The sequence below is a fragment of the Arvicola amphibius genome, chromosome 12 (assembly GCF_903992535.2).
Source record: "Arvicola amphibius chromosome 12, mArvAmp1.2, whole genome shotgun sequence".
Lineage (NCBI taxonomy): Eukaryota > Metazoa > Chordata > Mammalia > Rodentia > Cricetidae > Arvicola > Arvicola amphibius.
This window is the reverse complement of record NC_052058.2, coordinates 24,988,070-25,004,247: the sequence shown is the minus strand read 5'-3', so window position 1 is coordinate 25,004,247 and position 16,178 is coordinate 24,988,070. Positions and strand designations below refer to the sequence as shown.

The 16,178-nt window shown below is 39.3% G+C and overlaps 1 protein-coding gene across 37 annotated transcripts in view; it reads left to right on the top strand.

The window, feature by feature from the left end:
- Window positions 1–16,178, top strand: part of Pbrm1 (polybromo 1) — a 100,217-nt gene that overhangs the window by 251 nt on the left and 83,788 nt on the right. For 20 of the 37 annotated variants that reach the window (XM_038348944.2, XM_038348953.2, XM_038348950.2 and 17 more), the window contains exons 2-6: window positions 3,852–3,975; window positions 6,231–6,383; window positions 7,759–7,856; window positions 11,280–11,427; window positions 13,641–13,778. In XM_038348944.2, the coding sequence (XP_038204872.1) occupies window positions 3,928–3,975; window positions 6,231–6,383; window positions 7,759–7,856; window positions 11,280–11,427; window positions 13,641–13,778 (585 nt within the window). In that variant the 5' untranslated portion in view covers window positions 3,852–3,927. Of the gene's footprint in view, window positions 1–56; window positions 199–283; window positions 439–460; window positions 479–3,053; window positions 3,167–3,508; window positions 3,649–3,851; window positions 3,976–6,230; window positions 6,384–7,758; window positions 7,857–11,279; window positions 11,428–13,640; window positions 13,779–16,178 lie in introns of those variants that run through there. The other 17 variants (XM_038348954.2, XM_038348951.2, XM_042056018.1 and 14 more) reach the window with 11 other exon arrangements.

Here is a 16,178-nt window from a genome sequence, read left to right as displayed (position 1 = left end):
TGCGGACGCGCTGGTCGGGCTGGGCGCGGGGCGGGGCTCGGCGGCGGCCTCGGGACGGGCCCAGCAGCCTGGCCGCACCTGCCGGCCGGGACAAAGGCAAACCGGGGCCCGGAAGCTCCCCGCGCAGCGCTTTCCCGCCCGTCGCGGGGCGGCTCCCAAGCTGTCAACGTTTCCTTTAGTCCCCAGAAGCAGTGACAGGTCGGGCAAACTCTTCTTTTCCTCCGCCTCTCAAGGCCTCCTTTTTTGTTGTTGATGGTTTTTGTTTTTTTGTTTCTTGTGCGTTCGGCAAAAACTCCCTCATTTGGTTTTGTTTTGTTTTGTTTTTTTACTCTTTCCGTGTGATTGCCCAAACCGAATATTTTTTTCAGTGAGACATTTATTTAGAGGTTAGATACATCATCTTATCTACAACGTCAAGACTATTTTCTAGTTTTGAAGGTATTTTCCGCCTCAAAGTTTTTTACTTTCTGAAAAAGAAGTGAGTCTTGCTATTGAAAGATGGGGCAAAATACAAAATTCCTGGAAAACAAATGACAAAAACGCAGTAAAGTGGGTATAGAAATTCTAGGAATAACTGTAGAAGTGTACGTTGGTTCAAGCTGTGTTAACTCAAACTTTTCAAAAATGACTTTCTGAGCCAGGCACAGTAGAATAACAAACACCTGTTGGTTCCAGCCCTTGGGAGGTCCCGGCAGGGCGATGGCAGGTTTCAGTTTGTCTTAGGTCACATAGGGACACCTTTTACCAGGGAAACAAAGTGGCTCCAAGTATCATTCTCCCCCTTATTTAGTAATACTCCTTTAACAAATATAATTCAGAAGTAGATTTGACTCGGTATAGAAATTAAAGACTAGCTTTTGCTTTAGTAGGTTTTTTAAAATATTTATTTATTATGTATACGTTATTCTGTCTGTGTGTGTCTGCAGACCAGAAGAGGGCACCAGATCTCATTACAGATGGTTGTGAGCCACCATGTGGTTGCTGGGAATTGAACTCAGGACCTTTGGAAGAGCAGGCAATGCTCTTAACTGCTGAGCTGTCTCTCCAGCCCCACTTTAGTAGTTTTTAATATTGGAAGTGAAAGATAGGAAAGTATCGTTTTTTACCTTTGACCTGGCCTTACTTTGTTGCCAGGTTGACAAGTTTATGATCTCCTACCAGTCTCCTGAGTGCTGCATTTGCAGGCGTGAGCCACTTCTGGAGGGTGGGGACGGTGAGGATAGTAGCTTCTGAAGAAATGTTTGGGTTGAAAATTGTAACAAGTGTGTATGTGCAAAGGCACCAGTGGGAATAGATGTATCTTGACTTCTCCATTAGAGTGTGAAATATAGATCATAATAGTGTTTTACCAAACTCCCCAAGATAAGGAAACTGTATCTGTATTACAGACTGTTATTAGGATATCAAACGTGAAGAAGAATGCTGACGTGGTAGCCTTCTTTATGTTAGAACACAGTTGTGGAATATAGGGTTTTTCTTTATCACTTTGTTTACGGAGAAGATAGTTGGGCTGGTGTGGAGTTCAGTTGGTAGAGTGCTTGCTTGTCTGGTATACATGTGAAGCAGTAGGTCAGTTCCTCCACACTGCCTAAAATGGGCATGGTGGCACATGATTGTCATCCTGGCATTTAGCATGTGAGGCAGGAGACTAACACTGGCTTGGGATGTGTGAAACCCTGTTGCAGAAAGAAAAAGAAAGAAACCAACAAAAGACAACAACTGAGGCATAAATATTAAAGGCTTGAATGACAATATGGATGGTCTTCCTGTGGGAAGTATGATTATAATTACTTGCTTTTTGGTATTTGAGTCATCTTTTTAACCAAGATTTTTTAAGTGTGTGTTGTAGTACTTAAAAAAAAAAAAACCTGAATGTTAGTAAGTTGTCAGATATTTGGCTATACTAACTACTTGCACAATTACACATTTTCTTCTTTTTTAAAAAAAAGAAAACTTATTTTTGTATATGTGGGCATGTGTATGTAGAGACCAGAGCTCCATGGCGTTATTCCTCTACTGCTTTCTGCTTTCATTTATGTTGAAGTCGATTCATTTTTATTTTCTGTGTATGGATGTTTTGACTCCATGTATGGCTATGCACCGTGTGTGTGCCTGGTGCCTGAAGAAACCAGAAGATGGTCCCCTGAAACTGGAGCTGGGGATAGTTATGGCTGCCATGTAGGTGCTAGAAATCTTATCCAAGTCCTCTAGAAGAGTAGCTAGTGCTCTTAACCTCTGAGCCATCACTCCAGGGCTACCTTATTTTTTAAGCAAGATCTCTCGTTAGACCTGGAGCTTGCTGGGTTTTAGCTAGACTGCCAGCCAAACCCAATGAGCCTCCTGTCTTTACTTCTCTCTTGTTTTCTCATTATTGGGGTCACAGGTCCTGACAGCTGTGTCTACCTTCTATGTGGGTGCTGGTGACCTCCATCCGCTCAGGCCCTTATGCTTGCATGGCAGGCACTTTGACTTTGCTATCTCCCCAGACCACTAAAGTATTTGTCCACTGGAAGCGTCCACAGTCATTGTTAGTCTTGGATTTTTGACTATAAATAAGGCCATCCTAACATCTAGAATTAAACTCCAGAATCATTTTATTTTCTGCTTATAGATAGAAATAGTGAAGTGATGCTTAGAGACCGTTTTTAAATTACACACACTTTTGTATTAACATCTCATGCATTTTTAGCATACTTATTTTTTTTTCCAGCACTGTTTATAGGATGGGGCTTCAAAAATAAAGAGGACCCAGTTCTTGTGCCTAGGGAGCTCAAGAGTTTTGCTTTGAAATTCCAAATAATTTAATGTATGTCGTTTCTTCCCTGTCAAAGGGTATAGGTATATTTTACTGTTTTCATTTTGTTTTTTGTTTTGAGATGGCCTTGAACTCTTTGGCTTTTGTCTCCACCTCCTTAGTGGGTAGTGTTAAGCGTGTGTACCACCACACCCAGTTAGTTCCACGTGCTGCTGGGATTGAACGTTGGACCTCCCAATTGATAAGCAGCCCCTCTTCCAACTTAGCTATTGGCCCAGTCCTTGTTTTCATTTAAAGATGAAGAAATAGATCTGAGAAGTTGTGATTGGGTAACAACAAACATAATAAGAGGTGGAAGGTCTTGGACTTTTGAGTGTAGATCCATTGTTTCTTGTAAAATGCATCCTTTGAGTAAGTAAAATCAAAGCCATCCTTCCCTTACGTCTTTTTCTTGTCTTTTGAAAGTGTATTAATGATTAAAGGATTTGGGCTATTAGATCATCTAAAACTTCAACGTACTCAGCACTAATAATTTACATTTTTGTCATTTGCTTTCCAGTGCAGTAGAAAAAGCAATAATTTTGAACTAAAGTAATTGTAGACTTTTTAAAGTTCTGCTAAACTTGAATGTTATCTATGTCTTTCCAGAACAGGTAGAACTTTTGGAAAGAAATATTTTTTCTGATACTTGGGTGGAGGGGAGGAAGAATTTTGTAGAGTTTGCTCTCATGAGCCGTTCTTGGTTTGTTCCAGCTTGCCAACACTTGGTGTCACATGTGAGCCTCCCACATGTGTTCACTCTCCATTCCAGCTCTGTGATTGAACTCTGCTCTTATTGACTAGGGGGCACTTGGGCAGGCATGCTTCATTCCTGGAATTGACAGTCATTTCATGTGAGTAAAGGTGAAACTCAGTGAGACGTTTCTAAACATGTGGAAGCATTTGGTTTTTAAATGGAAGAAATGTCAGGTCACCTGGAAACTGATATGCCTGTTTCTTTTTCTTTAGCAGCTCTATTTGAATGTTATGTTTCCTGTCCGTTTATGCTCATTTATACTCCTATGTCCCTTTTCTCTGCCTTGTTCTTCTCTTTCAGTTCTGAATAAACTAACCGAATAAGCACTTATAAAACCCTACCTTCTCTCACTGGCTTCATTTGGCCTTCAGACATAATGAGGAGATTGGCTTTTCGAGGCGCTGGTTGTGCTCTGGTAAAGCTGGTAAATTACTGATCATCTTCACCCTTTTCTGTTCCTGTCATTCTTTACCTTTTCCCTTCCAACATTCTGAATTTTTATAATTCCTCCTATCTGAATCCCTCCTGTGTTTATCAGTGTTTCCAAGGGTTAGTCCTTAATTTCATTAATTTGTGGGACTGTGATCAGTTAGCAGTCTTTTATAAGTAAACAGCAACAACAGAACATTTGTAGAAGCTTTTAACCACTTTTAGTCAATTTCAAACTAATATACTTGGTAACAAACTGAAGCCTAGAGGAAGGAACATGATCACTGTAGGTTCTACTTTAAACAGTGTGTGGACTTTAGTTCAGAGCAAGGGATAGGAGACCCCTTTTGTTTCTTAGTTGCTTAGGGTTTTTTGTTTTGTTCCTCTTTGTTTCCTGGCAGTCACCAATTTTCCTCACTGTGGTACTGGCAGCCAGTGCTCTACTGTTCTTTTTGTTTAGCTGCTACCATCTGAGTTTTCTTAAACCAAACATTGAGTGAAACTGGGTCTGCTGTTAACTTTTAGCTTTAGAAAAGTTCTTTGAAATTGCAATGCTTTATTTGATATTGCTGTTCAATTATGTAAGCATTGTAGAGCTTCCAGGGCCTCTACCCTTTACCTGCAGTAATTTATTCCAGTGGTTGCATTCCTTACATCATTGCCAAGTGAATATATTGTAAAGTTATATTAAGACTTGTTTCTTTTTGTTGTTGTTGTTCTTGATTTGAGACTTATTATCCATGACTGACTTAGAACTCAATAGATAGACCATGCTGGCCTCCAGCTTCTCAAGTGCTGGTATTAAAAGCATGCACCACTGTGCCCAGCAAAGAAAAGTGTCTTATGAGGTTTAGAGAGCTATCTTAACTTGCTGTGTAAATGTGAAGACTAAGTTTAGATCCCCAGCACCCACCTAAAAGCCATGTGTCACGGTGTAGTGTCTGTAGCCCCTCACTGGAGGGGCAGGGACAGGTAGGTCTCATGTACTCACTGACTCCAGGTTTAGTAAACAGTCCTTTTTCAATAAAAAGGTGGACAGCGCTAAAGGAAGACATGCAACAAAACCTATGATGTGCATGCACACACACAACCACACTTACAATTTCTTCTGGATTAGAGAGCTTTTCTATTATGTGTGAGGCCTACATTCAGGCCCCAGTACTGCAAATAACAATTAAAAGTATCAAAAGCCAGCAAAAAACAAAAATGTCATGCAGCCTAAAACCAAGAGCAGATGTTTATGTGCTTCCAAAAGGAGCCCATGTATATAACATATTCTTCCAGATCACCTAGTGAGTTTTAAAGCTATTTTCAAAATCTGTGAGTACAGTGTCAGAACTGAGAGGGAAGACTTAATAAAAGAGTTCAAGGCACAGATTGCTAGTTCTCCCCAGATATAGTATAGCAAAAATTACATTGTTTCATAGGGATATTTTTTATGAATTCTTCTGTAAGTGGAGAGTTCAATTTTAGGGTACTTCTGCAGTGCTAAAAAGGTCATCTTTCCACCCCCTTTTGCACCATTCATTGCCTTAGGTTTGGGTTTTTCCCCCCACACTATGGCCCACTTAGGTAATGGGTGTAATTGTAAGACATGCAGGAAAGCAGATGAGGCTGCTAACCCTTTGTAATAACCCTAGAGCATTTGCTTTTTTAGCTGCCTCGGGGGTCTTAGAGATCAGTGTTTCCAGCACACCGTAAAAGCCTACACATGGGGGACTGGAAAGATGGCTCAGTGGTTAAGAGTGCTGTCTGCTTTTCCAGAGGTCCTGGGTTCATTTCCCATACTTGGCAGCTCACAACCAGTTGTACCTCCAATGCAGAGGATCTGATGCCCTCTTCTGGCCCCCTTTAGCATCAGGTATATATGTGGTGCACAGATACTTAGGCATGCATAACACCCATATACATCAAAAATAACAAATATTTTTAAAAAGACTGCATATGGATTAGGAAGCCACATTCCACGATAAATCGGGGGCAAGAAGTGGTTGAATAATTTAGAATTATTAACATAAAAATTTGTATACTTCTGCTATATTTGCCCTATATTTGATAGTGTATTACTCTGATGAGTAAAAGGCTTAAAACACTGAAGTCCAGGATTTAAATTAACAACTTAGAGCTAGTTAAATTCCTCTGGAACAAATTATCTTAAATCAACCAGAAGTTTGGTGGTATATGCCTAGCTGAGAGTTTATTGACATTGTTGAAGATTAATATAAGTACTTTGCCAATTATTTCTTATAGAAGAAGTTGGATTCCATGGGTTCCAAGAGAAGAAGAGCTACCTCTCCTTCCAGCAGTGTTAGCGGAGACTTTGATGATGGGCACCATTCTGTGCCCACACCAGGTCCAAGCAGGAAAAGGCGAAGACTGTCCAATCTTCCAACCGTAGATCCTGTGAGTAACTAAGGCTTTATGGTGTCTGCCTGCTTTCCCGTGGTTTGCCTTCACTTCCTTTTTTGAAGGAATTGAACTACATAGACGTCTTTTCCCTCTGGTTTGATAACATTTATTTCTCTTATGAAAATATATATTTAGTCCCAAGTCTTAACAGTAATATGTGTAATTTAATATTTTAAATGAAAATATCAGTGTTTGATGTTATATATTCATTAAACAAAAATTGTGTTCCTGTCATGTGGTGAGCACTGTTCAAGTGATTGAGATTTGGCATTATGTGGCTAGCTCCATTTTCACATGGAACATAGAGTCCAGTGTATAATATAAACAAATGAATATAAACAGATTCCTGCCTTAGACTCTTGAATGCTAGAACTAAAGTTGTGTGTGCCGATGCCCAGCTTATATGACTTTTAAAAAATGATTTTCAATATTTTATGAGTATGAATTTTTTGCATTTGTGTATGTGAAGGCATTGTATTCATGCAGTGTCCTTGAGGCCAAAAGAGGGTGTCAGATCCCCTGGACCTTGAGTTATTAAGTTAGATTTATTTATTTATTTATTTATTTATTTATTTATTTATTTATTATGTATACAATATTCTGTCTGTGTGTATGTCTGCAGGCCAGAAGAGGGCACCAGACCTCCACAGACCTCATTACAGATGGTTGTGTTGTGAACCACCATGTGGTTGCTGGGAATTGAACTCAGGACCTTTGGAAGAGCAGGCAATGCTCTTAACCACTGAGCCATCTCTCCAGCCCAAGTTAGATTATTTTTAAACGGGAAAATGGTTTGAACCAATGAGTTGATTTAGCTTAAAAGAAAGAGTCAGAAATGGTGATGCATACCTGTGATCTTAGTACTGGGAAATGGAGGTGAGGACACAAATCTAATAAAAGTTACAAAAACTTAGCCAGGTGGTGGTGGCAGCATACAATTTTAATCCCAACACTTGGGAGGCAGAGGCAGGTGGATCTCTGTGAGTTCGAGGCCAGCCTGGTCCACAGAGTGAGTTCCAGGACAGCCAAGGCAACACAGAGACACCCTCTCTCCAAAAGCAAGAGTATTTTCTGTCTTTTTATGTATATATTTATTTAAGTATTTTGAGACAGAGTCTTATTATATAGCCCTGGCTGGCCTGCAACTCACAATGTAGACCACGTTGGCTTTAAAGTAGAGCTATCTTCTGCTTCTGCCTCCCGATCATTATTTTAAAGAATATGTCTTTTCACCATATTTCAGACATGGGATCCCATTGGGTAATTTGAGGGTTTTTCTGTTTTATAGAGATGTTTTTATTAAAGAATTGTTGTTAATTCTTAGGTTTTCATTGGATTTTGAAGATTTTTCTTTTCTTCCTTTGTGTAGATTGCTGTGTGCCATGAACTCTATAACACCATCCGAGACTATAAGGATGAGCAGGGCAGACTTCTCTGTGAACTGTTCATCAGGGCACCAAAGCGGAGGTGAGTTAGGAACACTTATGTCCAAAGGGAGGATTTGACACAGGGTCTAAGGTAAAGTGTTCGGTAATTGAGTTTTCCTTCATAAGGAGTGGTTTAAGTCTGGGATTCAGTTTGCTCTTTTAGCCTATATTAGTTTCAGTCTTATTCATCAAGATACTTGTTTATTTATTTGTGTGTGTGTGTGCATGCTATATTGTGCATACTGAGAAGTTGTGGGAGTTGATTTTTTTTTTTTTTTTTTTTTTTTTTTTGCCTTCTACCACGTGAATCTCAAGGATTGAGTTCAGGTTGTTAGGCTTGTTGGCAAATGCCTTTACTACTGAGATGTCTTGCTTGCCTGAGTGCCATGCATTCTCTATACATGTTACATAAATGCTTTTTAGAAATTGACATCACAGTTTACAGATAGGAACTTCCACAGGTTCTAAAAGATAGAGTTCAAACTCATGTTTTTCTTTTTTTTTGAGACAGGATTTCTCTGTAGCTTTGGTGCCTGTCCTGGAACTAGCTCTTGTAGACCAGGTTGGCCTGGAACTCAAAAAGATCCACCTGCCTCTGCCTCCCGAGTGCTGGGATTAAAGGCATGTGCCACCACTGCCCGGCTAAAAACTCATGTTTTCTATGACACCTGTGTTCTCAACCATTATGTTACATAAAACTCTTCATAGGAAAGGTATGCCCTGGGATCTGGAGAAATAGATAGTTTAGGGATTACAGAAGTATACTACTCTTCAGAGGACCCTTGTCAGGCAGCTCAGAACCACATGTAACTTCAGCTTCAGGTGATTTGATTTCCTCTTCTGGCGTTCTGTTCTGGACACTGTACTCAACATGCACAAACCCACACTGACACATGTACACATAATTAAAAATAAAATAAAATATTAAGGAAAAATATATGTTCCTCTGCTTGCTGCTTTCTACCAGCCCACTAGTACTGAGGAAGTGCAGGTGCAGACTGTGGAAGCTGGAGTACTGTTACCTTGCAGTTTTGAAGATATATGGCCCTATGCCTAAGTGACTCACATGGTTTTTCAGTGTTTTATGCCTCGGCCTCCTGAGTGCTAGGTTTACAGGTATGAACCACCACCACACTGGCTGTGAATCTCTTTTGAGACTTTATTTTGGTAACTTTAGAATGTATTAAGGTTTGTTTTCTTGTAGCAGTGGTTGAAACAAAGGAGAAATTTCTTTTGTGCTGGAAGACCTGCCCTGCAGAGTCTTCAGGGACAAGTCCTGTATGTCCCTGTTCTTCTATCCTTGGGGTATCATCATGATCCAAGGTGATTCGCTATAACTACCCTCAGATGGCAGGGAAAGGGAGGCTGCATTAGAGATGTAAGCTGAGTATGACACACCTTAGCGTTTGTGTTGGCTAGAGCGTAACTGTAGTAGGACTGGGAAATAAGATCTGTGTATTCAAATGCCATCATCCTCCGCGAAGGGAAAGTGGCTTTGAAGTAGTTAGCAGGTCCTATACATCAAGGTTAGTGTTTCTTAGTGTTCTGGCTTAAACATTAATTGATCTTTGTTCTCTGTGGTTGTATTACGTCAAGGTGCCCTTACTTATTATAGAAGGAGAAAAGCTGTTACAAAAGAAGGTGTACTACACAGCACTATTTATGTTATGTTTTGTTTGCATAGTCCTGTGAAGAAAAGCTTGGATGGGTTTATAAAAACACGAATGGTGTTGTTGAGTCTAGATCATACTTTTTATTTTGTTGTTTGTTGGTTTTTGCAGTACTGGTAAATTAACCTAGGGCTTTGTATATGCTAGGCAAACACTTTTAAGCCTGAGCTACATTCCCAACCCTTTTATACTGTTGTGTCTTTAATTTTAGTGAAAATATGTGTAAAGCCATGCATTTTGAAAGAAAAGTTTTGATTATATTGTATCTCATGATCCATCACTTTTTTTTTTTTTTTTTTTTTTGGTCAGTAAGGTAATTCTAGAATTGAGAAGCACTCCCTTGCTTACCTCTTCAGGTCCATATCCTTAGTAGAGACTCAGTTGCTTACAGATGTTGTCTACCTACAAGCATGAAAGGATGTTTTGGTCCAATAGTAGCAAGAAAGAATAAACTCTTGGCCCAAATGAAGAGAGCCATCTTGGATATCAAATTATAAAGGTCTTAATGCTCATTCTGAGAGAGTCCTTAAATACCACCCATCTGTATCAGTATCAGGCCAAGATGGTTCTTTGTTGTTTGCCTCTGATATGAGCCACCTGATGTGGATACTGGGAACTAAATAGTATTCCTCCAGAGGAGCTGGAAGTAGTTTTAACACTGGGTGGTGGTGGTGCATGCCTTCGGTGGCAGGTGAATCTCTGTGAGTTCAAGGCCAGTATGGTCTACAGAGTGAGTTCTAGGATACCCAGGACTGTTATCAGAGAAACCCTGTCCCGAAAAACCTATCTCAAAACATGAAAAATGAATACAAAACATAGAAAATACCTTAAAAAGATACCCACCAGCCAGACATTAAAGCAGTTTGATATTAACATAGGCCATGTGTGGTAGCATTGAGAGGTGGGTGATTCTGTGTGAGGTCAAGGCCATTCTATATGATGAGATTCAGCACAGCCTGGGGAGACCCTGTCTCAAAAACAGTAATCGTAATTGTCATCGTAGTCTTTAACCCATTTAGTATAGTGGGAACTCAGGAATCCATATGAAAATAATAATTGAGTAAATTGAAACTATTATTAGGGATGGGTATTCTGAAGGTATTTCCCCATAAAGTACAAATGAAACAGTAGAGAAGCCTGGCAGGCACTGCCATGATCAAAGGTAATTCTGTCAGAGTGATTAGAACAAGTCAAAACCATGTGCCATTTGGTAAAATGGAGTGAGCTACTGCCACATCACCTATGCTAAACTCTTGACAGTTTTTTTGGTTTGGTTTGGTTTTTCAAGACAGTGTTTTGCTGTAGTCCTGTAACTAACTCTTGTAGACCAGGCTGGCCTCAAACTCACAGAGATCCACCTGCCTCTGCCTTCCAAGTGTTGGGATTAAAAGTATGTGCCACTACACTTGGCTCATTGTGTAGTTTTTATAAAGAGCTTTGGATTTTGTTTTGAGCCACTTTGAAAATAAGGAAATATAAATAATTTTCATAGAAGAAACCATGGCATGGATTTAGCTCTGGTAACTTTAACATTAGATACATAGCATATAAAGTTGATCATTGATGTTAACTTAGATTTTTTTTGCATGATTATACATATTTTGAAAAGAGAACACATCTGTGCCTTGCTTTCGTTATTTTTTTTTAGCTCTAGTAATGAGGGCTAGTAATAAAATTTCTTGGTAAATTTCCAATTAGATTTGTTGCTTGGTATGTTGAATATTACACAAAGTTTTGAAATAAAACTTTTTGTTTTGAATTAGTGTCATTAAAAGATATTTAAATTATAACAGAAATCAACCAGACTATTATGAAGTGGTTTCTCAGCCCATTGACTTGATGAAAATCCAACAGAAACTTAAAATGGAAGAGTATGATGACGTTAATGTGCTGACTGCAGACTTCCAGTTGCTTTTTAACAATGCAAAGGCCTATTATAAGGTAAGAAAACATCAGATTTGGAACGTATCAAATTTTATAATTGTCTGTTTTTTTATCTTTTAAATTTTTAATTTTTATTTTATTGAGGAGTACTATATAGATATTGGCTGACCTTGAGCTTCTGATCCTCTTGCCTCCATCTTCAAAGTACTAGGATTATAGGTGTAGGCCACCATGTCTAGTGATTGTTTAATATGTACATCATTTTATATATATACTTAGGAAAGATATACGTTCTATATTATACATATTATACACATATAATGTGTGTAGTAAGCAGGCGGGCTGCATTCCTGCCCGGCTCCCGTCCACCTGGCTACTGGCTAGCTTATGCCCTGAAATAACAACACACAAACTGTATTCTTTTAAACACTGCCTGGCCCATTAATTTCAGTCTCTTACTCACATCTTGACTAACCCATATCTAATAATCTTTGTAATACCACGAATGGTGTCTTACCGGGAAAGATTCAGCATGTCTGAACTGGCGGCTGGCTCCATCGCATCTGGTTCAGAGAGCAGAGGCAGGGCAATTGTCTGAATCATCTACCTCACTTCCTTCTTCCTGTTCTGTCTACTCCACCCACCTATGTTCTAACCTATGAGGCCAAGCAGTTTCTTTATTAATTAACCAATGAAATCATCTGATACATAGAAGACACACCTACATCAAATGTGTATGCATGTTTTGCCTATATGTGTATACATACATCATGTATGTGTAATGCCCAGAGGCTGGAAGAAACAGCATCAGATCCTCTAAAGCGAGTTCCAGATAGTTGTGAGCTGTTGTGTGAATGCTTGGTAACTGGTCCTTTGTAAGATCAGTTATCACTCTTAACCGCTGAGCTATCTTTGTAGCCCCTAGCTAGCTTTGTAATATTTAGCAATCATTCCGATAAATAGCAGTTTCTCTGTCTTCTTTTATTGTTGTTTTGATTTTTGTTAGTATAGTTGGTTGGGGGAAATTTTTTAATTTTTCGTTTTGTTTTGTTTTTTTTTTTCTTTTGGTTTTTTGAGACAGGGTTTCTCTGTAGCTTTGGAGCCTGTCCTGGAACTAGCTCTTGTAGACCAGGCTGGCCTCGAACTCACAAGATCCACTTGCCTCTGCCTCCCAAGTGCTGGGATTAAAGGCGTGCGATGCAACCACCTGGCTTTGTTTTGTTTTCTTCAGGAAAGATCTCAGTTTGTAACCAAGACTTGTTGGTCTCTAACTTGCATTGCAAATATTCCTGGCTTGCATTTCTTTGATTAGTAAAGAGGCATCATTCATGTGATTTTTAGGCATTTTTGCTTCGTTTCTTTCATAGATTCCTCAAATATTTTGCCTGTATTTCTTCTATTGTCTCTTTATTTTTATGTTCTGGGATTTAAAAATATTTTGAATGCTAACCGTTTTTAAATTATGTTTCAAATATCTGGAGAGGTAACTGAGAGTCCTACATCTGGATCTGTGGGCAACAGGAAGCAAGTGACACTGGGACTGGCTTGAGTATCTGAACCTCATATTCCCAACTCCAGTGACGCACTTCCTCCAACAAGGCCACACTTCCAATAATGCCACTTCCTGTGAGCCTAGGAGAGCTGTTTTCCTTCAGACCAGCACAGCTCTTTCATTAGACTTTCTTTGTTTCTTTGAAACCCTTTTCTGCTTTTGTGTATTTAGGTATTTTTTTTAGATAGTTTAATTCTTTCAAGTTTTTGAAATTTACTGTTAGTCTATTGTAAAATAGAAGTAATTTTATCAGTTATTTCTTATTAGTAGTAATTAATTTTAAGTTAACAAATCATTTGTCTTCTGCCTCAAGTATCTCTATAAATTTATTCAAGAATGCCCTTAAAAATGCACTTTCATTTTTTTAGAAAGTTAATGAAGTCCTGTGTATCTTCTAATCATAAGAATTTTGAAATAACACAGGGCGGTGGTGGCTCACGTTTTTAATCCCAGCACTTGGGAGGCAGAGGCAGGCAGATCTCTGTGAGTTTGAGGCCAGCCTGGTCTACAAGAGCTAGTTCCAGGACAGGCTCTAGAACTACAGCAAAACCCTGTCTTGAAAAAAAACAAAAAAAAAAGGAATTTTGAAATAATTGTAATAATTACATTTTCAAATTTGCCTTAAAATACCAATCTCTGTTGAACAGGATTCTTTAAAACTAGCAATTACCAATAAAAGTAATGTTCCTTTCTCTTCTCTTTGCTAATGGATGTATAGCCAGAGTCCCCTGAATATAAAGCTGCTTGTAAACTCTGGGATTTGTACCTTCGAACAAGAAATGAATTTGTTCAAAAAGGAGAAGCAGATGATGAAGATGATGATGAAGATGGACAAGACAATCAAGGAACTGAAGGCGTAAGTGTGCATATGGCAGCATGGATAGCTTGGGAAGTAGGGGTAACTGATTTTTCTGGACTGTTGTGGGAAGTTGTATGGTAGTTGAGAGGGTAAGTGAACATTAAGTTAGAGAACCTGACTCCAGTTTCGTGTAATCTTAAACATCCTGGACAATGTTACTCAGTGTTATTCATGTGTGTTTTTATAAACTATTTATATTAATGCAAATTTCCTGCTCAGTTTTAAAAATCATGATATTATCAAGGGCTAGTTCAATTCAGTATTGCTAGATTAAAATAGTGGTTAAGTGTAGGTAGTGTTGTGATTAAAGTTTGGAAGAGCTGGGTGAATCGCCTTAGTTAGGAATGCCTTATTTTCTCAAGCTAGAGGACAGTTAGAACTGGAGAGGAGAAACAACAAGCTGGAGATCTTGGCAGCTACTGGGAGGAGGTAGGTGGAAGAGAAGAAAGAAAGTCATTCATTTTGCAGGGAGGTTGACAAGTGGCTGCATGGCATAAAGGGAGAGGAGCTTCAGAGAAGAGTGAGAACGGCCAAAGTGTCTAGGAGAGATGCTTAGTCTTTTGGCCAGTATTTGGAAAAGAGGGTGAGGGAGAAAAGACAAAATTTAAGAAAAATTGTACTTGCCAGGTATTTTGTCAGTATCTTTAAAGGAATTAAACAGGCTTAATAGTGATGCCTGTTAAAACTCTCTGTAAGCAGCTGCCAGGAATATTTTAATAGCTCACTATTTACTGTTTGATCTTAGGGCATGCCACGTGTGTTCTGAACTCAGAAATTTTACAGTTGCTCTTACCTGTACTTAGAAATAGTTTTTTTCTTTTATTTTTTAAATTACTTATTTTTATTTTTTGTACTTTGATATTTTGCCTGCATGTTTGTCTCTGAGAGGGTGTCAGATCTCCTGGAATTGGAGTTAAAGGTAGTTGTGAGCTGTCATGTGGCTGCTGGGAACCCATGTCCTCTGGAAGAACAGCTAGTCCTCTTAACTACTGTGCCATCTCTCCAGCCCCTAGAAATAAATTTTTACTTGTTTTCTTATTTGTTTGTTTGGTTGGTTTGGTTTGGTTTTTCAAGATAGGGTTTCTCTGTGTAACAGCCTTGGCTGTGCTGGAACTCGCTCTGTAAGACCAGGCTGCCCTTGAACTCACAGAGATCCACCTACCTCTGCCTCCCAAGTGCTAGGATTAAAAGTGTATGCCACCACTGCCTGGCTGAAAATTTTTTGGTTTTTCGAGACAGGGTTTCTCTGTGGCTTTGGAGCCTGTCCTGGAACTAGCTCTTGTAGACCAGGCTGGTCTCGAACTCACAGAGATCCGCCTGCCTCTGCCTCCCGAGTGCTGGGATTAAAGGCGTACGCCACCACCGTCCGGCCGTGGCTGAAAAAATTTTAAGAAATTATGTGTGTAGGTGTTTGCCTACGTGTTTGTCTGTGTACCCGTTGTGTTCCAAGTACCCAAGAAGGCAAATAAAGAATTAATTAACAGAATGTGGCTTGCTGAAGCCCCAGCATTTCTATAGCTCTAGCCAGAAAGTAAAATTTAGAACTTGGCCTTTTAAATTTTTTTATTTCTGATACTTTCATACATGTAAACAATGCATTTTGGGTTTTTTGGTTCCCTATTACCCTCTTTCATCTCTTGACCTTTCCTGCTGAAACTCATCTTAACAAAGGACTTGCCTGTCTTTTTTTCATTTGCATAAATGATAAGAAACAGAAATATTTTTGTTTGTCTTTTGAGACAAGGTTTTTCTATGTAGCTTTGGAGCCTGTCCTGGAACTTGTTCTGTAGAACAAACTGGCCTTGAACTCACACAGATATGCCTGCCTCTGCCTCCTGAGTGTTGGAGTTAAAGGCATGTACCACCACTGCTGTCTGGCCTAGGAAATGGAGAAATCTTGCATGTTCATATTTGTTGAAAATCCTGGGCTTTTTTAAAAATATATATCTATAAGATTTTTTTTTTGAAAGGGGAAAGCATTTTTTAGCTCCTAGTTTTTAGTTAAGGTAAAATTGTTTTATTTTGCTCTGCTACAAAATTTTAATTAGAATATAAATTATTTTATTTATTTTACTTACTCCTCCTCTGTTTCTGTTCAGACAGAGACAGGCCTCCCATGGGCATCAACAAAGCGTGGCATATCAAGTTTCTGTAAGACTAAGCATTTCCCCTTGTATTAAGACTGAGCAAGGCAACCCAGTATGAGGAATAGGTTTCCAAAAGCTAGCCAAAGCCTTAGGGACAGCCCCTGAGTCCCATAAGTAGACCAAGTTACACAACTGTAGAGGGCCTAGGTCCCATACAGGCTCCCTGATTGTTGGTTCAGACTCTGAGCTCCTATGAGCCCAGGTTAGATGTTTCTGTGGGGTTTTTTGTGATATCCTTGAACCTTCTGGC